The sequence below is a fragment of the Ylistrum balloti genome, unplaced genomic scaffold, assembly GCF_031769215.1.
Source record: "Ylistrum balloti isolate Yb309-2 unplaced genomic scaffold, AGI_CSIRO_Ybal_v1 Utg370794, whole genome shotgun sequence".
NCBI classification, from domain to species: Eukaryota; Metazoa; Mollusca; class Bivalvia; order Pectinida; family Pectinidae; genus Ylistrum; species Ylistrum balloti.
This window is the reverse complement of record NW_026782463.1, coordinates 997,491-1,020,778: the sequence shown is the minus strand read 5'-3', so window position 1 is coordinate 1,020,778 and position 23,288 is coordinate 997,491. Positions and strand designations below refer to the sequence as shown.

General features: G+C 34.2%; 1 protein-coding gene across 2 annotated transcripts; it reads left to right on the top strand.

Annotated features, from left to right (window-relative positions):
- The first annotated feature begins 1,787 nt into the window (after positions 1–1,787).
- LOC132558502 (TRAF3-interacting protein 1-like) lies at positions 1,788–23,264 on the top strand. Of its 2 annotated transcripts, XM_060223068.1 has the most exons (18): positions 1,788–2,021; positions 3,257–3,325; positions 3,993–4,041; positions 4,452–4,564; positions 5,971–6,078; positions 6,477–6,704; positions 7,341–7,676; positions 7,779–7,814; positions 7,893–8,411; positions 10,002–10,052; positions 11,218–11,278; positions 13,054–13,080; positions 17,081–17,174; positions 17,481–17,564; positions 18,723–18,831; positions 19,092–19,220; positions 19,634–19,857; positions 20,493–23,264. In XM_060223068.1, the coding sequence occupies exons 1-18, from the start codon at positions 1,899–1,901 to the stop codon at positions 20,647–20,649; spliced, it is 2,517 nt and encodes an 838-aa protein (XP_060079051.1). In that variant the 5' UTR covers positions 1,788–1,898; the 3' UTR covers positions 20,650–23,264. The 2 variants fall into 2 exon arrangements, with proteins under 2 accessions (XP_060079051.1, XP_060079052.1); XM_060223069.1 differs by lacking the exons at positions 7,341–7,676; positions 7,779–7,814; positions 7,893–8,411; positions 13,054–13,080.
- The last annotated feature ends 24 nt before the right edge of the window (positions 23,265–23,288 follow it).

Below are 23,288 nucleotides of genomic sequence, written 5' to 3'. Positions count from 1 at the left end.
GGCTGACGAGTCCTAGAGATGCGAAGCAGCTGTATTATGCAGTTTAAATCATTTTTCGGCTCAAATGTATCAACACTCAATTCACAATGAAAGATGTTATTTTCCTGTGTATTTCATGTGCAGTCATTTCGACTGCAGTGTCGACAACATACACCATGTCATTGCTGTTCAACAGATCTCGTACTAATCCGGCTCACACAATCCGTTATTTTATTCATAAAGATTCGTCTTATCATATATTTTGCTGTCTCTTTTGTTCTTATTGTTGTCTCTCTTTCGTTTCGGTCATCGTAAGTCATTACTGTGCTGTTTAAATCGTCTTCAATACCATTTGACATCTTAATCTCAGCATTGTAATTTTGGTATCTTTGTCACACCTAACTCTGTCTACTTTATGTTATTACCATCCCTTTACTTGTAAAATTGGTAACAGATGGTTGTAAGTAAAATTAGGGGAGAGGTTTTATCATCATCGTACAAACTTATTTACTGTAAGCAGTGTTTCAGATAAGCCCTTTCGTTAATCCGTATAAAGGGCATAACATTAGACTTAAACAAAGAATCGTAGTAAATCGAATTCAAATTCGGTTTCCATACGAAGTTAAAGGTCGATATTTCACTCATATATATCAATTAACTCAATGACGAAAGTGATCTGTGTATGTATGTTTTCAGCGTATTTGTAACTCAAACTTTTACAAGAATAAGCAGTATTTGAGATTTAAAAAAACATTTCTCCTCTGTAAGATATTGCCACAAAAATACTTGTTTTGAATTTATGATAATAGACCTTATATGTTAGTATCGGGGACTAAATAGGTATATTTTTCCCGTGTGAGTTATATCCCTTGTACTATCCACCAGCATTTGCAATACAGATACCCCCCTCCCCCTCCCCCTTGAATAGGATTCTATGTTGCACTGGAATACATTTATTAAATTATGGACGCAGGCTTAAAGCCTCTATGTCCATATCAAATATTATATATTGCATAATAAGTAATTCCTGTGTAATGGCTTATATCAGTTAATTAATGTACAATCATGTATAGAAACGGATATTTTCCCAATCTTCATCTAACCTTATTTCAAATTTTATTACAGAGTCCACATTGATTACTGTTTGTGGTAAACTATTCCACAAATCCACAACTCGGTAACTGAAAAAGTGCTTTCTAATATCAAGACGACATCGTTTTTTGAATATTTCTTGTTATGACCTCTAGTTCTGCTTATATTGTCCATTTCAAAAACGTTCCTTGTTACCCTACTAACATATATGTTGTTTACTATCTTAAAAACGTTTATCATAATCATATTATTCTTAATTTCTGAAAAATGCCACTTATTTCCCTGTGGAATTATAGTACAAGAATGGGTAAAATTTAACATATCTTGTCTTTAGAATCAAATGGTACTGTGAGGACAACTCGGAAAACTTCAGAGAAGTGAACTGTAAACGTTTTGCATGATTATAGTGTTCACTATTTAAACTTCCGCTTAATAAATGTTAAGAAAATGTTTACATGTAAAAATAAAACAAGTTAACCAACAAACTGAAATATAATCTTTTTGATAGTGTGAGACAAATGTAGCTGATATAAATGTAAATTATTGAGTTAATAAATTGTATTCAAATCTGCACTAGTATTTAATAAGTTGCCGCCGCGCACCTGCTCCCTAGCAACTGTAAACACTACAAGCGGAAAGAGAAATATTCCACACTTCCGGAAAATGGAATTGTGGTATTGAATTCCGTCTGCAAGCAACTGAAACACAAATGTGCCGTTGACATGAGTTAGGGGTAGTGATACTATTTGAACGCTACTTCGTTGTTGTAGAGCAGACGTATGGTTGAACTTTATTCAAGTACATAAGTAGAAACATAAGATTTCAACATGGATGCGAAAGTTATGAAGAAAACTCAGGACACACTGGGCAAAATCATCAAGAAACCACCACTGACAGAAAAATTGTTATCCAAACCACCATTTAGATTTCTTCATGATGTTATGACATCGGTAAGTGATGAAACTCGCTGAAAACTCTTATAAAACCTTGCATCCTTGCTAGTGGTACGTAAGCCTGTGCAGCAGTGGACATGTTTTAGAACGAATCACTTTAGCAGTAGCTATTAGCAGTACAGTGGATTTGACATTTCGATAGATTGAGATTATTTGTTGCATCCAATTGAAAATCAACAGGTGTCCACAAGACAGCTAATATCAGAAGTATGATACACATACGGTATGATTTATTGAGAATGGTCCACATACATTATAATTTATTGAAGTTTAATCGGACAGTATACGTGGTATAGAAAGTATATGTTCAAAGTAAAAACAGAAAACTTGCACCAGGGAATTGGAGCATTATTTTGTAAAAGAAATGAGTAATGGAACGTATACAGTAATGCCTCTGCTGTATTAGTGAAATTTTGCTCTCTAACCAGACTTTACCATTTGTCTAAAGGGAAATTAACCCTAGCCAAGACAAGTACTATGACCTGCACTCGCAACCTTCTACAGTACTCCGTCAGGTTTTCATTCCTCAAGGCAACCACAACCCAAGTTCTCGAATTTCCAAGGAAACTCTCAAGAGCAATGCAGACAGTCTACCCACCGACTGGTTCAAATACTTGAGATCTGTACTCTCTACTCCTGTTGTTCTCTGGTACATGAACCAAGATGTTTTATGTGGTTCATTTACAGTTTTAATGTATAGGCTATGGTAATTTCTGTAGGATTTTTTCAGACTAGGCAAGAAAATGATTTTCCAAAAATTCAGTGAGTTGTCACTTAATACTAAGAGATATGGAGGAACCTCAAAATTTTAAAGTCCTACAGGAAAATCATAAGTCCAGGACTCACAATATCGTGGTCCCAAAAATCACTTAATAGTTGCAATATATCCATTGCATAGAAAACAAAGAGCTATTATATATATTCTTAAAATGCAAAAACGTTTTTCTCTCAACTGTTAAAGCTCTGTCATATTAAATGTGTTAGTGAAGTATACCTGGTAGATATGTCTTGATCTGTGACAACCAATTCTATATCAATTGTTTTACTTGACAGACAAATGTATGAAGCTTCATCAGAGTATATGTATCATGAATTGAAACCTGATATATTGTACCATACATTTAACACAAGCTTGATGTGAAGGATAATTGATATCAGAACAAAACTTCAATTTTTCATCACATACTTTTGTGGAGTATGCAATACAAATACAAATGTTTTATTTATTTCAGTTAATAAAAACAACAGGATTCATGAAGGGTTTGTTCACCGAGACTGAAATGAATTCAGAAAATGTTAAGGTAAGATTTTTTAGTTGGCAGAATGTTTAGTATACAATTAATATCATATATATTGGTATAAAGTTTTGGTATTGACCAGTGGCCATTGCATGACATGTTGTTCAACGTTCAGTAATCTTAGTAAGATTTGTGTTTTTTCTTTTTTTTTTTGTGAGTCCAGAGCACAATTTCCAAAATTTTAATGAACCCAGTTACAAAGAAATAAAGTAGGCTCTCAAAATTTGAGTGAGTCACACAGGAAACACACGGAACAACATATTCCTGACTAAACTTGATTGAATATTTGTCACCTCTTTGCTTTCCTTAGCATTTCATTAATTAGAGACCATTGGTTTAACTGTTTATTTACAGAAACTTTTCCCGCTAAAATTTGACACAGGAGAAAACAATATTACTCTAGTTGATTGGCAACAAACACTAGTTTGATATTTGCTTCTATGCTTGATATGTTTACAGAGTTGCCCCTCTAAAATTATCTTCAGTTCAAAAGAGTTCGTAATTGTGATAAATGTCATTGATATGAAACTATTTGATTTAAGGGTAATGTCTCCATTTGTCAAATAATTAAGGTATATTGAGAATAAGATATGAAGGAATTGTAAAGAAAAATAGAAACCAGTAATATTGAAAGATGTGAAATTTCTAAACTGTTTAATTCTCTTTGCAGGATAAAGATAGCAAGATGGCATTTCTGCAGAAAGTAATTGATTTCACATGTAAGTAAAATATCTGATTGAATGGGGTAGATTGTCTGTTATATTTCTTTTGTCGTCATTACAGTAAAATAGTAACAGCGAGCAAAATTTGACTACAGTTAGTTCCAGAAGAGAAAATCTTGGCATTTTAAAGTATCCTGTACATGAAGATGTTAATCACTGATTCGACAATTTTAAGAATGAAATGATTTTCTGCAGAACTAACAAGCTCTATCAACTAATACAGCTGAATTTAATTTCGCAGATCCAAGTATATCAGGTAGTCTAACACAGCATACTCATGTTTAAAAAAAGTCTTATAACGTTTAGAAGGGGATAAAAACTATATACTTCTACTGGTGAATATACCTATTTTTGCATCAAAAATATAGCTGATGTTATTTTTAGAATTTTCTATATGAATTTTTAAGCTTCTGTAACTGGCAAATCTGTCTCTGCTAAACCAAGTAAAATTGTGGCTGGACATGAACCAGAAAAGACAAATGAGCTTCTACAGAGCTTGGCAGCAGCTGTCAATATGAAGGTAAGTTTTACACCTTAATCTATATCTCAAGCTAGACAAAAACTCCCTTTATTGTCTTTTATTTATACTAATTTCCCATATGATCAAGTGTGGGAACTCAAAATTAATATACCATAACGTAGGATACTTTCAGTACCAACTGGTGTGTCATGCAAGAGGTTTGTAATCCAGTCTATTATTCTGTTCATCCCTCTGTCAGTAATCCAGTCTAGCGTTCTGTTCATCCCTCTGTCAGTAATCCACTCTACCATTCTGTTCATCCCTCTGTCAGTAATCCAGTCTATCATTCTGTTCATCCCTCTGTCAGTAATCCAGTCTAGCGTTCTGTTCATCCCTCTGTCAGTAATCCACTCTACCATTCTGTTCATCCCTCTGTCAGTAATCCAGTCTATCATTCTGTTCATCCCTCTGTCAGTACTCCAGTCTATCATTCTGTTCATCCCTCTGTCGGTAATCCAGTCTAACGTTCTGTTCATCCCTCTGTCAGTAATCCAGTCTATCATTCTGTTCATCCCTCTGTCAGTAATGCACTCTATCATTCTGTTCATCCCTCTGTCAGTAATGCACTCTATCATTCTGTTTATCCCTCTGTCAGTAATCCAGTCTATCATTCTGTTCATCCCTCTGTCAGTAATCCAGTCTAGCGTTCTGTTCATCCCTCTGTCAGTAATCCACTCTACCATTCTGTTCATCCCTCTGTCAGTAATCCAGTCTATCATTCTGTTCATCCCTCTGTCAGTAATCCAGTGTATTGTTCTGTTCATCCCTCTGTCAGTAATCCAGTCTATCATTCTGTTCATCCCTCTGTCAGTAATCCACTATCATTCTGTTCATCCCTCTGTCAGTAATCCAGTCTAGCGTTCTGTTCATCCCTCTGTCAGTAATCCACTCTACCATTCTGTTCATCCCTCTGTCAGTAATCCAGTCTATCATTCTGTTCATCCCTCTGTCAGTACTCCAGTCTATCATTCTGTTCATCCCTCTGTCGGTAATCCAGTCTAACGTTCTGTTCATCCCTCTGTCAGTAATCCAGTCTAACGTTCTGTTCATCCCTCTGTCAGTAATCCAGTCTATCATTCTGTTCATCCCTCTGTCAGTAATGCACTCTATCATTCTGTTCATCCCTCTGTCAGTAATGCACTCTATCATTCTGTTTATCCCTCTGTCAGTAATCCAGTCTATCGTTCTGTTCATCCCTCTGTCAGTATTTCAGTCTATTATTCTGTTCATCCCTCTGTCAGTGTTCCAGTCTTATTTTCACTCACATGTCCTTGGATATTGTGAAGTCATTTCATTATATTCAAACAAGATGGCTGCAATGTAGACATATTTGATTTTATTGTGAAATTTTTTTATTGCTGGTCATATGATTGAAATGATAATCACAATGTTTGTGATGTTTCCAGGGTGACTATGATGCTCAAGTTAGCAGGTTTTTAAGTAAAGGATCAAAAGAGGAACCAGCGAAGGAGAGGTCAAAGGACAAAGAAGAAAAACGTAGAAAGGAACCAGAGGTACAATAATGTGTATTGAAGTTCAGTAAAACATAGTGGTAAATCATGTATAAGGCTAGAAAAACAGTCAAAATAATATCTTATTTTGACAGGTCTTCATAAAATAAATTACATTGTATTAAAAAGATCCACTTAATGCTGGAAGTAAAGAATTCACCAAGTTGTGTTGGAGAACTGTTTGTTGTCTTACTCTGTATGTTTTCATTTATCTTTCATAAGATATAGACCTTAACTGATTTTCTTTATAGTTTTGTTGTGAACAATAGTGCCTAAGAGAAGGTCATAGATGTAAAGGTAAAATACTTCTGAGTGTAAAGTCCTATTAAAATCTTAAATGTAGTAACTACAGAAACAAATCACTGAATGGCAATTACATAGATATTCAAATTGATGACTAGGAGAAACGTGATAGAGAAAAGAGCAGGGATCGAGATAGAGGTCGTGAAAAGGAAGAAAGGGGAAGGGATAAAGATGACAGAAAAGACAGGTCTCGAGATAGAGATGAACGGCATAGAGATAGAGAGGACCGACACAAGGACAGAGAGAGAGATGATCGGCATAAAGACAGGGAGGATAGACACAAAGATAGGGAAGACAGACATAAGGATCGAGAGAGGAGGAAAAAGGTGAGATTTACAGGTCAACTCATTGGATAGAATTTTACAACTTTAGTCTATGTAGTTTTATATGAAAAAAATCGATATAGAAAAGGACTACTGTGAGAAATTTATAGGTATTATTTATCAACAGCTTATGGATATTTCTGTCTCTGTATTATTCATGAACATTTCAATACAGCTCTTGGTCCACATGACATACTTCTGTAGTTGTAGATCTGCTAAAATCTAGAAACGATCGGAATTGTTAATATGATAGAACAGGGATTATTATACTAACTGATTTAGCTGTTCCTGTCAATGTTTATATGGGCATTAGTTTATGATAGAAAATGATAGTGATAGAACATTTATCTGATATAATAATCATTTTTCTTTGTGTCCATAATTACAAAGGAATATGAAGAATTTTAGTTGGTGTTTCTTGTTCTAGTTTGCTACAACAGTTATTTTATCTACTGAAGGATCAGGGATAATTCTTTAGGGGGTCAAGGGGGCTTAGGTCCTTCCAATATAGTATTGACCCCTTAATGTTCCCATTTTCTTTTAATTTTACATATAATATCCCCTCTGAATTCCTATATTGCCTTAGAATGGCTAAACATGACCAATCACGTCATCATTCCATTATTATATGCTGTGTAGGTCATTGACATCCCCGACCCTGACACTCTGGCTGAGTTTCTGTGTGCCGATGACCAGTCAGACGGCAATACAGACTCAGATATGGATCTTCTTGCAAATCTATCCGATAGTGATTTTCCGAATCACCCTAAGTCCTCCGATTTGAAGAATAAGAATGCAAAAACCATTGAAAATTTGACTGTAAATGCTATCTCAAAAATCGAGGAAAAAGAAGTAGCCAAAACACCCAGGACAAATCGTCCTGGAGCAGCTCGACCACGAGTCAATCGGCGCCCAGATGTTTCCTACAGTAATGAGGTGGTGCACAAGTCCCAAGATATGGAGCATAGAGAGACAGTGAAGAAGCCTCATGACGCTGGTTATCCAGAGAAGAGAAATCAGGGCGTAGATCTCCATGAGACAGTGCAGGGGATTCAGGACACAGATTATGGAGAGGAGATACAAAGGATTCAGGATGCAGATTACCGAGAGGAGGTACAAAGAAATCAGGACGCAGATTACCGAGAAGGGGTACGTAGGATGAAGAATACAAATTACCGAGAGGGAGTAAAGAGGAAGAAGGGCAGAGAGCAACCAGAAATAGATCATAGTCTAGAGGACATCGTGTACCCAGAAGTTGGGAAGCTAAATGCTGGAAAAGCACAAGAAAGATTTGTAGACACAGGTGGGAAGAAAAGAAAGTCTGGTACAAAAAGTCGTATGGCTATCAGGGAGAGACAAAAGGAAGAGGCCATGAAAGTTATACACGGCAGTAGTAGTAAAGTAAGCCCTAAACAAGAATCTGGCAAATCATCTAAATCTTCTCCAGGTAAAAAGTCATCATCTAAAGACTTTGTTGTCCTAGAATCACGATCAAAATTTAGTAAAAGATTGCAGAAAAACAGAGGAGCCAAACAACCTGTATCTGGAAAGAACAGTCCCTCTAGATCAAAGCGTCACAGAGATAATGTGACTCCGGCTAGGTCAGCACCAGGTCAGGAAGATTCATCCAACAGCAAGCTTAGTCATGAAGAACAGGTGTACCAGATTGACCCCTACAGAATACAGGACATCAAGAAAAAACACATTCAGGTCTACTGTTCAGTTCTTTTGGAGTTACAGTTCACGGTTACTTTTTACTGAAGTTGATGTTGGATGTTTCCTCAAATTTGAGTTACATGTTTCTTTTTCTCCTGTTAATGTATAGATAAGTTGATATTCTATAAAGGTAATTGTTGATCTGGACCTCATTACCACCCTTTGATATTCTTTCAGAGAACTTGGATTGATTACCTCCCCTTAATATGTAGACTTGACCAAATTACCTCCCTTTACTATTCTGTCAGGTTGGGTATGATCTCATGATTGCATCCCTAATAATCCATCATTGATCAGGGTAAAGGTTGGGATTGATATTATTACCTTCCTTTATTCTTCTCTTTAACTTATATTTAAGATAAATTTCATTACCTCTCTTGGAATTAAAATTGGTTTTGACTTCCAGATTGTGGTGTTATTACAACTACCATTTGATCAACAGTAACATTAGGAGGCAGTAACTGTACTGTGGAGTTGTTTGTACTGTTGGAAATGTTCTTTTCTTCTGTCAAGTAATAAATTTCCAGTTTATGTTCTGTTTAACAAAGTGTTATGATTTTTTGTTTTTACAGTTATTAATTTATGTCAGTGTTACCTGTTACTTCCGAATGAGAGTAAAAATTGGTGAAATTCAAGACTTCTTCCCCAGGATTTCAATCACTCTCCAATATAACTGCATTAACACGGGTTCACTTTACCCCCAGTTTCAAAATGCCATTGCGAACACTATATGTCTTTGTTAGTATTGCCAGAAATTTTACAATGGTTGAAGTTAGGTATATACTTGTTTCTAGTAGCTTTCTTTTTCAAGATACATATGTCTGTTTATGAAAAACATATTTGTAAAAAAGAAACTTTTCATATAACTGTATTTTAGAAGTCTTGAAGTAGCAGAAAAGGGTTACCATAGATCTGTAATACACATGTCAGGTGTTACAAAGATTTCTGTAATACACATGTCTGTAATCTCTGTAATATATTAAGTTATTTTTTGGTGTTACATTTAATGCTGGACTTTCGTGTTTGTTAATTGATTGTTTAATATAACCATACCCGTATTGCATAAGAAGGTTATCAAGCATTTTTAAACTTCCTAGAATTATTGAAATTCAAAATTTCTCTAAAATTTTCAAAGTATGGTTGTTGAAAAAATTTAATCTAATGGATTAAATATGAAAATGTCACATACAGATAACATCAAAATGAATTTGTACTTCCATAGATTAAATTCCAAACTTATACTGATTTTATAAGAACCACTTGTATGAAGTGCTACAGGATGAAAGGTGTGGTTTTACTACCCTATACAGTGTAGGATGTTACATTTTGATTGTATCATTTATTTAATCATCTGTAGCATTGCTTCATCATAGATTGAATTTGTATTAGTGAAAGATGAGAAAAACTTGTTTGAAATAGGGCCAAGTGACAGGTAGTTGAGGTTTTAGTATTTTATGGATTGAGAGGTACTAATTGAGATTTTAAAATTTTGAACATGACGTACTTTAGGTGTTAGTATTATATGACTCAGAATAACTTTTTCGTATTATTGTGTAACTCATAGAATCTACTCTTTACTTACAGCACAGAGATGATGATGAGGGCAAGGAAAATGAGGGCATGGTGAATGGAGAGGTTAGTTGCATTTTTATCAGCCCATAATCTTTTATAAAAATGTCTTTGAAATGATATCTCATCCATGTGTTTTAGTCTAGTAGTGTATAGGCTAGTAAACAATGTGCATCATAAGTTGAAACACCTGATCCATTGTACCTGGTATATACATCACATACAGCCTGAATTCTAGTAATTGTTAATGGATTTATGTCTGATTTAAAGGATTTTTCTCAGTCCTATTAGATACTGTGTATAATGGACATCGATCAGACACCAGTTATAACTTAAAATCCAATTAATTATTGATAGGGAAATTATGGTACTTGAAATGTAGAGTTAAGTAATGAATTTGACCTTGGCAGATTACAACGAAAGTGGAAAAGTATTCTTCCTAATGAATGTTGATGTTTTGCTATGGTATACATAGATGTCAAATATAGAGTTTAGAAATATTCTTGGGTACTCCAACAACGTTAGACAACTACATGACGAGAAACTTACGTCAAGTGCCTAGTGACCTCAATCTGCAACAGTGGTCTTTTATGTTATGGTACAATCTGGGCTGATACCATGTTAGTATAGCATATTTTACTTTATCCCAAGAAACTCAACTCAAGCAAGATTAAATATTTATCAAAGTATCCATAATTTACCAGTAACTTACATCATGTTTTTACAAGTTTGAAAATAGACTGTGATCAGCCAGTATGTAAATGATGCAATATTAGGTTTATACATCAAACCATTCTCAATACTTGAGCCAGTGACCCAGACACGGTTAAGTGAACATTGTGCAAAAATGGCTTGATATCTAATGTGTGAAAATCCCCTTCACTTCAGCTGTTAAATAATAGTCTTCAACATCTGGGAAAATGGTCAAAGATTCCATTTTTATCATAAAATCATATTTTTTTTTCTGTTGTAAGTTTTTCATATATATCATAGTAAACATTCATGAAGGATTTTGATTATGACTTATTTTTTTCTTAAACAAGGTTTTTTAACATGAAACAATGAAGTGTTTTTGAAGTTTTAAGCTTTTAACACATTTGTTCAACCCTGTTGTAAGTTTTATGTTGAGTTGATATCTGGGTTTAAGGATAACCTGTAGCAGGAGATGATCAGCTGTTAAAACATTCACACGGTTTGGTTTTCATTTCATTCATGATTTTTAAATTTTCAGTCTGAAGTACAGAGACCAGTTCGTCCTTCATCAGCAAAGGGTTCCAGGAGGCGCAGAGAGGGTGAGTATGGAGAGATGTGCTGATTTAGAAATAAACAAACAAATATGTTTTCACAAGATAATGAAATCTCATTTGATCATAATTGTCATCAAGATTAAATATATCTGTGAATCATTTTAAAATCATTTCTAATCATCAAGCCTTATAATAGAATATATATTTAATTGGTGAATGGTTTCACATAGATGTGAGTGCATTATGACATATGTAATCATGTATGTACTATTCTTAACCAATCATCATTACAACTATCAAACTACAAATCTGGCGCAGATGTCTTGAGAAAATTATTATTTGGTAATTAAACTCCTGGGTGATTCTGGGTCAAGTCTTGATAAGTTGCAAGACTAATCAAGGTCTGAACTGAGTTTTAATAAATGTTTCTCAAGAAAATCTTACCAGCAAAAATCTTCTGTGCACCCATTAGCTTCTACGATCTGTTGACGCCCAAGTGCCCCCACACAGTTCACTTGGACTGCACCACTCCTTCAGTATACCTCACAGGATCACCCTTTAGTTTTGACTGAAATCACCCCTTATCTCTTAACATACAATGTATTTATTTAAAAAGTCAAATCTTTCTGGAGAGAATATTGAAAGAAACCAGGATTTTTGTTAGGATATGTGGAGGAACGTTTTCCTGTAAATCATGATGATGACCGTAGATTTTCACAAGCATGATATATCTGAAAAAAAAAGAGGGATTGTTATTGTAGCATGTGGTCTGGGTAGTAACATTGGAATTTATAGTAAAATTGGTGCAAGAGCATGACATCAACAGTCCTTAATCTTGAGAACCACTCGGGATACATTTAAAGTTTGTCATTTGGCTTCCTAGCAGGTTGTGTAGCTTTGAATACATTAGTATTACCAGCCTATTGGATGTCTGCTTTTAGTGTTGATTTCAGCTTTATTAAGGCTGTGTGCGAATATGATCAGACAAAGGAAGCTGAGTTTTAAATCTTAGACAATGCTTCAGGACACCATATGAATACTGATTGTTATTAACAACGCAAATAATTTCTTAGATGCAAGAAGGACATTCCATCATAGCTTCCATGAATGTGGACATTGTGTTGAAATTCATATCAATTTCTTACTTGAAGTTGCAGCATTTACATGTATTTCGCAACCTAGAAAGTAATCATTGACAAAATCGACACGCTTTTTATGTAATTTCACGAATAAATGACTAGATCTAGAGTACTAATTCCGCATTCAGTGCCACATCTGTTTCCTGAAAACTCTGTCAGTGTTTTTTTTCTCTAAATTCAGGTTACTTCCTTTTTGTGTGTGTGTGCATTTTGAAAAACTTTCCTCTGTAAATGAATTAAGCAAAAGGTTTAAGATTCAGCAATCTGTTATAAAGCTAATTATTTATATTCATCCCTCTCTCTTTTTCCTATGATTTTAGGGGTTATTTTTTTTAAGCTAAAGGATAGACTTCCCCTAATAACTCAGCTTGAACATTGTTATTGCAGACAGGCAGTGTTAATTAAACATAGCAGTGTCATTCCACCTCGGAAATAACATAAACTTCGCCTACGGACAAGTTTTGAAGAATTTTAGAGAACTTGGGTTAGCCATAACAGGTTAAAGCCTAATATTTAACAGTACAGGTATTTAGGTACACTGCCGAACTATATCAATTGCTAGGTCAAAGAATTTTGTTAGAGTTACTGCCCTTGTTTACCCAATGGATCCTTTCTCAGTGTGGCTTATATACGATTCCTTTGCTGCATGTATATTTTGTTATTCTATTGGTAACCTTGCAGGGCGGCATCGTGATTCAAGTGATGAAGGTATGGTTTTCACCAAACAGAAGGGCGTAATGTTGAATTCTTATGAAATACCCTTTACTGGAATGCGTTGGTCCCTTTTTCCATGTCAATCCAGAGTAATGAACACGAATTTGTTCCTAGTACACCAACTCCGGTTTTGAAGTATACATTAGGTATTCACTGTGTAGTATATTTATGACCAAAATATGTAAATTAATATTGAATTTTCACAAAGTTGTTTGAAGTTTGAAAAATTTTCTGGTGTTAAAGGTACTATGGATATGTAATCCTGGCTTTGGTTATATTTTACTGATGAGAATTTCTTCAAACATATTTGATCTAGTTGGAAATTATGAATAAAAAGCCTTTTTTCACTGTGATAATATGATAAGGAAAAGAAATACAGCTGGATTGACATGTAAAAAGTTACAATCCTCTCCAGTTTTGGGTGACAAGATCTGAGTTGTTCAAGGCGTACAGAATGTCTGCATCAATTGCATTCACAGTTCACAACCTGGTGCAGTGAATTTACATCACTTTTGAATTCACACTGAAAACCTGTGTTGTAAAGATACACCAAATTAAAAAAAACGAATATGTAAATCTCATTATGTTAATTTTGAGAACTTACCAACGTAATTAGTGTTGGAAGTGATAACATTGCATAATGAACTAACTCCGACAACTTTTGACAATAAGTGGTGTTTCTTTATCAACATTAGCATGCCAAATGATGTTTTTAGTTTGAATTCTACATAAAGGTACACCATTTCTGTGTTCATAATCAAGAAATTCACTATATTTGAATCAAATTGCACAAATTTTTATGAAATAAATAAAGTTGCATTCCATAAGTGTAATTATTTTACAAAGATCATGAAGAACATCATGTGTTAGCCTTGTTTTGAACAGCCAGATCAGCATGAGAGACTGCAGTACTTGTAGTTGTGTAGTTTATAGCATGGGCATGATGGTGTATACGGAATTTCTCCTACCTAGACCTCCCATATATCTCATAGCTATCCATTCTCTCACCCTCCAGTGTATACCACTCATGTCACCTAGTAGAAAATATCCACGGATTCAATTTAAAAAAAAAAAAAAAATGTACATGAAAAATGAAAATGCTTTTTTATCTGTATATGGGGAAACTTTGGATTGTTATTAACTTTGAATTAAAATTTTCATTTTCATCCAGTGTTAAATGCAGTGAAAAATACATTGATATATTGATATATGTAACTTTTCATCTATAACATCTATCAACATTTGCACTTTTCATATTTTCCCCCTTGGTTAAAGGGCAAAAAAGTGAATTTTAAATAGTGTTGAGTTTCCCTGAATACAGTAGCACACTATTTTTGTTGTTGTTGTTTGTGGATATTTAGTACAGTACCTAAAAATGGACTAAACTTAAAAGCTGTTTTGGACAAACCACAACAATGTCATGTGAATATGTAATTATCTAACTAGGTGTTGTACACTACCAATCCAGGGTGAGAGACTGCCATTACTAGACCCTCAGCTTGACAATGTGCAACTTTTAGTTTTTAAGATTAATAAATCCAGTTGCGCTGAGTCTTTTTTTGTCGACTTTTATTCTTTCTTCTTTTCTTTGTGTAAAGTCTCTGCTAAATAGATAGTTTCAGATATAAAAGATTTTCCAATCTTTGCTTCTGTATAACAAAATTATCAGTTCATAATGAGCAGCGTTAGGATGAAACTGGCTATCAATTAATTCGTATTAATGTTAATTAAAGTTTCCCTAATGAGATTCTAATTCATTAGTTAATTATTAATATTTGTGACACTGGAAGACTGGGTAGGAAAACAACTGATTTTGAGATTTCTGAAGGACTTGGAAAAAATTAGCATTGCATGATTTTTTTACGTTGTATGGTGCATTTTTCTGATTTTGAAAAGAATCGTTGTTATTGTTTATAATGATGAATTGTGTTTCTTATTTCTAACTAAATATCTGACAACCACACTAAACAAGCATGGCGTTCAAATTATCACTATAACAATTAAGGTGTTGATGGTCTCCGAAAAAATGATCAAATATTCTTGTAAATCATTTTGTTTTTTCAAAACTTTTTAGCTATTGTTTGAAATGTTCACCCAGTTTTGAGGACATTGCAGTATTAAGTATGATCAGATTTGAAAGAAATTGCAGCTTTAGGTGTCTTCAGTTTTAAAGGACATTGTAACAGCAGATGTTATCAGCTTTTAAGGGTGTTTTAGTAGTGTGTGATCAGTTTCGAAGGAAATTGCAGTAGTAAGCGTTTTCAGGTTTTAAGGAAATTACAATAGTAAGTGTGATCAGGTTTGAAGCAAATTGCAGCTGTAAGTGTGATCAGGTTTGAAGGAAATTGCAGCTGTAATTGTGATCAGGTATGAAGGAAATTGCAGCTGTAAGTGTGATCAGGTTTGAAGGAAATTGCAGCAGTAAGTGTGATCAGGTTTGAAGGAAATTGCAGTGGTAAGTGTGATGAAGTTTGAAGAAAACTGCAGTAATTAGTGTGGGCAGGTTTGAAGGAAACTGCAGAAAGAAGTGTGAACAGTTTTGATGGAAATTGCAGCAGTTAGTGTGATCAGTTTTAAAGGACATTTGAATTGCAGTAAGTATAGAAAGACTCTGAATAATAGTGACTATGGTAGATTTTGAAGAACACTATTTAGTAGCACCAAGGTTTAGAAGGACTTAATACATGAGAACATATTGAAGGACATCCTTTCTTGTAGAATCTGATGGTATATGGATTGTTTTCATTGGGATCTGTGGAACGGTGTTGGAACATAGACTTTTTGTATTCTTTTTCCTCAACTGAAATGATGAAACCATGGAGCATTTTTTAGGAACTATATGTTTAGAAAGTTTTAAGATATTAAATGATCCAAACAATCATTATTTATATCAACAGTAGTATAAACATAGACACATCGATATCTGTTCCTTTTTTGTTTGCCTTATGTTAAGATATATACATTGTAACCTTTTGTGACTTCTAATGTATCAGAATTATTCAGAGATATAAATACCATTAACAAGACCTTGTTTGGCATTATATATACGATGAAACATTCATCTCTCTATGACTTTTTTGATATGAAATATACACTGATCTTTATATTGCTTTATAAGTTTGTTTGACATCAATTTTCATCTAATTTTTTTTCTCACAGCATGTTGATATCACATCATGTGTTAAACACCACAGGGATTCACATTTATTGTTCTGTCATGGCTTCAGATAAGCATACCATTTTGTTAAAAACATTTCATCTGTTCTCTGTGTGATTCATACTTTAGGATAATGTAGGTAAGACTATAATACATGATATTGTCCTCACTTTGATAAGACAACAGAGTTCCAATTAAAAACCTTTCTGTAAAATAACTTTGAAATATAGCTATAAACAATGTATTATTAAACCTGTTGAAAAGTGCTTACAGGTATGAGCTTATTTGATAATGACCATATCACATGAACTTGATAGTGTCATTTAGATATAAAATGTTAGGATTATGCTTGGTAGCTTAGTGGGCCTGAAAACGTTACTTAAAAAGTAAGGACTCAAAAGTTCAAAAATTGTAAAACTGAACAACAGTAGGATATTGATGTTTGACCAGTGTCTTTCTGGGGTAAGACGATATTATAGATCAGTGATTCTGGGCCAGCCATCACTTTGAACACCACTGGACTCAAATTATCAAAGATCTTCTAAGAGGGATCTAGAAGTTGTAGGGTAATAATATTTAATATGAAATTAAAAGTTGATTACATTGTTTTATCATTGTAACCCTTCCTGACTCCTAAGGTGATTAATATCAAATTGTAGTAGGTACCATTAAGTAACAGGTGAGTGATACAGACCTGTTAGACCTCTTATTAAAGTAAGAAATTCCTCCGAATAATTTAAATGACAGTGCTTTATTGTACAATTAGCTTACCATATAAGGAATATTTAGGGATTTTTTTTTACCTTCCCTATGTGTATGTTTGTAATCCATTTACAGAGGATGAACAACATCAACAGGCCCCGCCACAGAGGGCTCCACCTCCGTCTGATCCTGTGGGTGAGGATGACCTCCCTCCCCAGGTCTCTGCCACGTAAGTACCACACAAACAGTCATAATACTTGTACCTGTAATATGACTAGACTGTCTTTATTAGGAAATTCCAATCAGATGTGGCTTGAAATGTGTCTGACTATCCTAATCAATACTTTTGAAGCTTGGGGCACGTATCTTTTTTACCAAAAGTTGTTGCCCATTGACTTTTTGTTGAACGTTACAAAAATCTTCTTTTTATGAAGTTTATACACTTTTTGTTATGTCCATATGTAATGTTTTATTTCATTACTCATTTTAAAATTATAATTATGAATTTTATTACATAAAACTGCTTTAATCTCAGGAGAAAAATGAATAGACCAAGCAGTGCGCGCCCAGCACCACCAAGGAGGAAACAGGAAACCATAGAAAATGAGCCGGCCATGAGGTAAATATACGGGTTTACTGATCATAGGTCGAACAGGAAGTGATAGATAATCAGCCGAACATGGCGCTTGTTGATATAAATACATCAGACATTGATCACTGGGGCTTGTTGATATAAATACATCAAACATTGATCAATGGCGCTTGTTGATATAAATACATCAGACATAGATCAATGGCGCTTGTTGATATAAATACATCAGACATTGATCAATTGGGCTTGTTGATATAAATACATCAAACATTGATCAATGGGGCTTGTTGATATAAATACATCAAACATTGATCAATGGCGCTTGTTGATATAAATACATCAAACATTGATCAATGGGGCTTGTTGATATAAATACATCAGACATTCATCAGTGGGGCTTGTTGATATAAATACATCAGACATAGATCACTGGGGCTTGTTGATATAAATACATCAAACATTGATCAATGGCGCTTGTTGATATAAATACATCAGACATAGATCACTGGGGCTTGTTGATATAAATACATCAAACATTGATCAATGGGGCTTGTTGATATAAATACATCAGACATAGATCAATGGGGCTTGTTGATATAAATACATCAGACATTCATCAGTGGGGCTTGTTGATATAAATACATCAGACGTAGATCACTGGGGCTTGTTGATATAAATACATCAGACATAGATCACTGGGGCTTGTTGATATAAATACATCAGGCATTGATCACTGGGGCTTGTTGATATAAATACATCAAACATTGATCAATGGGGCTTGTTGATATAAATACATCAGACGTAGATCACTGGGGCTTGTTGATATAAATACATCAGACGTAGATCAAACAGGAAATCAGTCAAAAAAAAATTGTTAAACACTTACAGTATTGAATATGAACATTACATAGCAATAAAATAGCCTTATTTGGTATTGTTGATAAATGATGTCGAGAATGTTTTGTTGTCACCTGGACTATGGATAATTTTAAGGAATAAGCAATTAATGTAAGGATGTGTGCAGTATTTAAAAATGGTGACTTATAGCAGTTTTTCAGATACAGAAGACTTTCACCATATTAAATTGGATGTATCTTAACTGTATTATCATTAAGTGAGCTGTGTCCTTCACCACAGTTTGTTATATTGCTACCACACATAATTCAATACATTTCCTTTCTTCAGACTCGGGAGTGGGAAACCAGCCAATGTGATAGTAGACGATGGAGATTCCGATGATGATGAAAACTTTTTAGTGGAAGAATCTGCTCCACCCCCTCCTGAACCAGATCAGGTAGGTCATCAGTCTATCTTTAAAAACATTGAAATCCTCATAAGTGGCAAGCATTTATACTTTTGAAAAGAAAAAGGTTAAAAAAAAAACGCTTCAGGATTGATATGAGAGCAGCTGCTAATCATACTGACTAATGCAACACTTCAGTGAGGTAGGTAAATAATCACTATGATTTAACCCAGACATGTATATAAGTCATAAGTCTCAGCTATTGTATCTTAACTTACTTTCAAACCAGATTTCATTTTGAAAATTTGTAGACCATTTCTCGGCCAGAGGACAGTGATGAAGATGATCATGGAGGCCTGGTTAAGAAGATTCTGGAGACCAAAAAGGAATTGGAGAGTGGCAGTCAGCAGCAGCAACAAGCAACTAGAAAAACAGAAGTGGTATGTGGCAAGCAAAACTATAGTGGTGTTTATTACTCTCTTTTTATCAGAGCAGCAGGGTATATCAACTGTGTCAGTTATAAAACAGATATTGTACTAGTATACTGCATTGGTATTTTAAGATATGTTTCACATCTGGATAAATATGTACTGTTTATAGATTGTTTCATATCAAAACCAATCAAATGTTCATTGATGATGTTTTTCTGACTTCTATCATTTACACTTTGGTAGCTTATGAAGCAGGTGTACTAACAGAGTGCATCATCTAGTACCTTTCACCAAAATATTACATCAAATTTATATTGTGTATAATGCAGAGCCAGACCCTTTTAAGGAATTTCAGTTTTTCAAATACCATTTTCGTCATTTTTGTGATCAATTGTTACTGAAATAAAAAAATCTTTCCGCAGGAACGGCCAACAATGTCTGATGCACAGAGACGGAAACAGCGAGACACGGTCCAGAAGGAGATCGATAAATTACGTGGCAGCATTCAGACTTTAACACGTAGTGCTAATCCTCTTGGAAAAATCATGGATTATGTACAGGAAGATTTAGACTCTATGCAGAAAGAGTTGGAGCGGTGGAAAACAGAAAACAAGGATCATGTTTTGGCATTAAAACGGGAAAAGGGGTAAGTCCGTGATGAATATTATGTGTGAGTTTAGATAATGTGCTATGTTGATATCTTCTCTGGTGGAGCTGCTGACAAAAGGAAGTAATTAGTACACTAGTTAGAGTAGGCCATTGTTATACCAATGGTAAGGCACGGAATCATTTTAACCAAATTGTGTTCTTGTGGTTCATAAGTTATAGGTATTTAACGGGAATCAGAATGTGACCCTATATCCTGCTGTCCACAAGTGTTGTTTATATCTGTAGATATCCTTTCATTTGTGGGATGTGAATTCAGCTGAAGTCCTCCTTGTTGAAGAAAAACTCTCATTTTTACATTGTTCTGGTAAAATGTACAACATTACTACACTGGTTTCCCCATGAATATTCCACTTGTGACACAATCTGTATGTCCAGTTAAACCTGTCTGTAAAGGTCGCTGTTTTGATGATGCAATTCATAGTATTGTAATTGAACATCTATATAAAGGCCATCTGTGTTGTATAAAGGCCACTGCCCCCTTGAGTGGCCTGTATACACAGGTTTGACTGTACATGATATTTTCAGTGATTGAAAATAACTTTCACATGCGACTTACAACTGATATAAGAAATATTTGGATCGTGTTACACTACATGTATCCTTTACTTGCAGTATCACAGACAAAGCCATCGAACCTATGAAGGCCCAGCTTGGAGAAGTGGATCAGGCCATAGCTGACCAAATGGATCTTATTGCTGCTGTCAAGTCCAACATCATCAGAAACGATCAGAAAATAGAGAAGTTACTGCGCAGTATAGCCAAATCTTGATTTTATTTTGTGTGTTCATGTTATCATCCGTCCAAAGACACTCTTTAAACCAATGATAGACAGCATATGACTTTTGAATTGGTTTAGTTCACACATTCAGGATTGAATCTACACAATAACCAGTGTATTGTGATATTGAGGCGAAATTATTTTATTTTCGGGAAGAATTTTGGAGAATGGGTTATGACAAAAATCTTACTGTAGCTCCTTAAAGCAGTTGATTCTAATCCAACTCAAAAATTACATTAAGAAATGATTCTCCTGTTCCTCAGGGTTATTCATTGTCTGTTGTCATGCTGATCAATGTACTTCCTTTACAAACCACCAGAGCACTCGACTGTTGGCCGACTCAACAGAAAATTACTGGTGGAGTACTTTTGTCATAACCCATTTAATGATTCTTTCAGACTTTACTTGAATTATCAAAAGATTCTTAAGTTGTGACCGTATTATTTCATTATGAGCAAAAACTTTTGTTATAAACATGTTATGTTATTGTTCACTTAGTTTTGAACTGTTCTGAATTTTAGCTGACCTAGGTATAACAACCGTTTAGAGACAATTAATTAAACATTTTTTTATAATGTTGTGCGAATGTTCTAATAGGGCCAACTTTATGGTTATGTTTCAGACTCCAAAACAATAAGGCAAAGTCCACAGATATAGTATTTCATATTTTGTTTGTGCTTAATCATCATGTCGAAAGTATTGATTACAATTTATCTTGAGAAATACCAAGTCATTCAACAAGTTCACACAATATTTCAATTTCTAGGTATCATATTTCAAACTTTCTGAACTTATTATTGGTTGCCTTTTTTGTGTCAGAGGTTTTGATTTGTGTTTGATGAGTCCTTTTCAAATGACGTTAACAGAGGAAATTATGGTCTGTTCGAGAGTTTTAGAGGGGGGAATATTCTTTTCCTTGAAAAGCTTAGAGGGGGAACATTCTTTTCCTTGAAAAGCTTTTGTCAACATTGGTTTGAATATCCTTTATCATTAGAAAATGCACAAGGAATCTGCTAAATGCAGATGGGATTTTTTGTAGCATTATAGGAAGTGTAGAGACTAGCATATTCTGAATTTAGAGACTATTTCATGTGTAGCATTGTCATGTAAAGTAAATGATATTTTTAATGTATAGAGTTGAGTTTTATGTACGAATAATGGCCTAGTGGCTGTGAATGTGTTACATGGATGTGTGAATGTGTATGCTAGACTAGGAACATTTAATTGTCACTTGTATATATATTTATAAATTAAAGATTTTTTTCTTGTATGAACATAAATGAAGAGTTAACTCCCTTGAAGTGCAAAAGGAGTAGTTTGTAATGTTTTTTTAATATTCATTCTGTTGTGGGCGTAGCCTTCATGTTACATGGATAGGAAGTTTATGTTGAAATTTTGTGTATTTCTGACAGAATCAACAGCATTTATCAGTTCTGGTATATCTAATGTTGTCAATGTTTAGATCTGCTGTAATGCCCCGTTTCTTTTTCTTCATCTTGTAGCTAATATTGTGCTTGGTAATCACTCTTAATTCATGGAAGAAATTTCAAAAATCTTATGTTCCAGGTCAAATTCTTTCACAGTCTTAAGTTGAATCATTTCAGATTTTCATATTTTCAAAAAGTCATTATTTCCTGTGTCCAAGAAAATGATCTAATGACTTTGCTTTCTTGAGTTTCTGTCAAGCGAGTGTGAAAGAAATACTTGTATGTTTGGACATAGAATCTCTGAAGTTGTTAAATGCGAGAAATCAACAACTGGGATGACCTCATCACTCCGTGAAGTGCTTTATGTTTGTCTGTGATACATTCCACAAAATCATCCTTTTATCTGTGAATTACTATCACTCCAACAACCGTGACTCTGGAGGGAAAAATGATTTCCATTGCTAATGAGTGGTCATTCGAAGTTTGTAGAGTCAAAGATCATTAGATGTGGAAAGATGTGTTCACATCACTTTTTGTTTTCTAGATGTTTTCTTACAAAATCAACAGTTTTGTTCATTTCTGAGGGGAATTAGATGTTTTAAAAAATCAACATTTTTGTTCATTTCGGGAGGGGAATTTGATGTTTTACAAAATCAACATTTTTGTTCATTTCTGAGGGGAATTTGATGTTTTAAAAAATCAACATTTTTGTTCATTTCGGGAGGGGAATTTGATGTTTTACGAAATCAACATTTTTGTTCATGTTGGGAGGGGAATTTGATGAAAGCCATACATAAACGTATGTAAAAATAATGGGGTTTTTTTGTATACAGTAACATCTTGGAAATAAAATGGAATTTTCTTTATTCTAAATTTTTGAGGAAAAGCATAATGTTGTATTGATTGATGTGACATTACGTCATCACATTTAGTCTTTATCAAGAGAAAGTTAAGACATTTTTTTAGTGTCTATGTGAAAACTATTATGAAACCTACATAAATCAGTTACTCAGGTCATTCTGCACCATCCACAAATCCAGGTGTGACAAGAGATATATGTATAGAGTTCTGCGTCGTATCACAAAGAAATACAATTTAAGTCCAATTCAATTTTGTACTGTCATGTTATAATGAGATGAGACTTTGTTACAAAGTGAAAGTAAAGCTGAATGAAATTGTTTTCCTTTTGGTTTGTATTTGTTT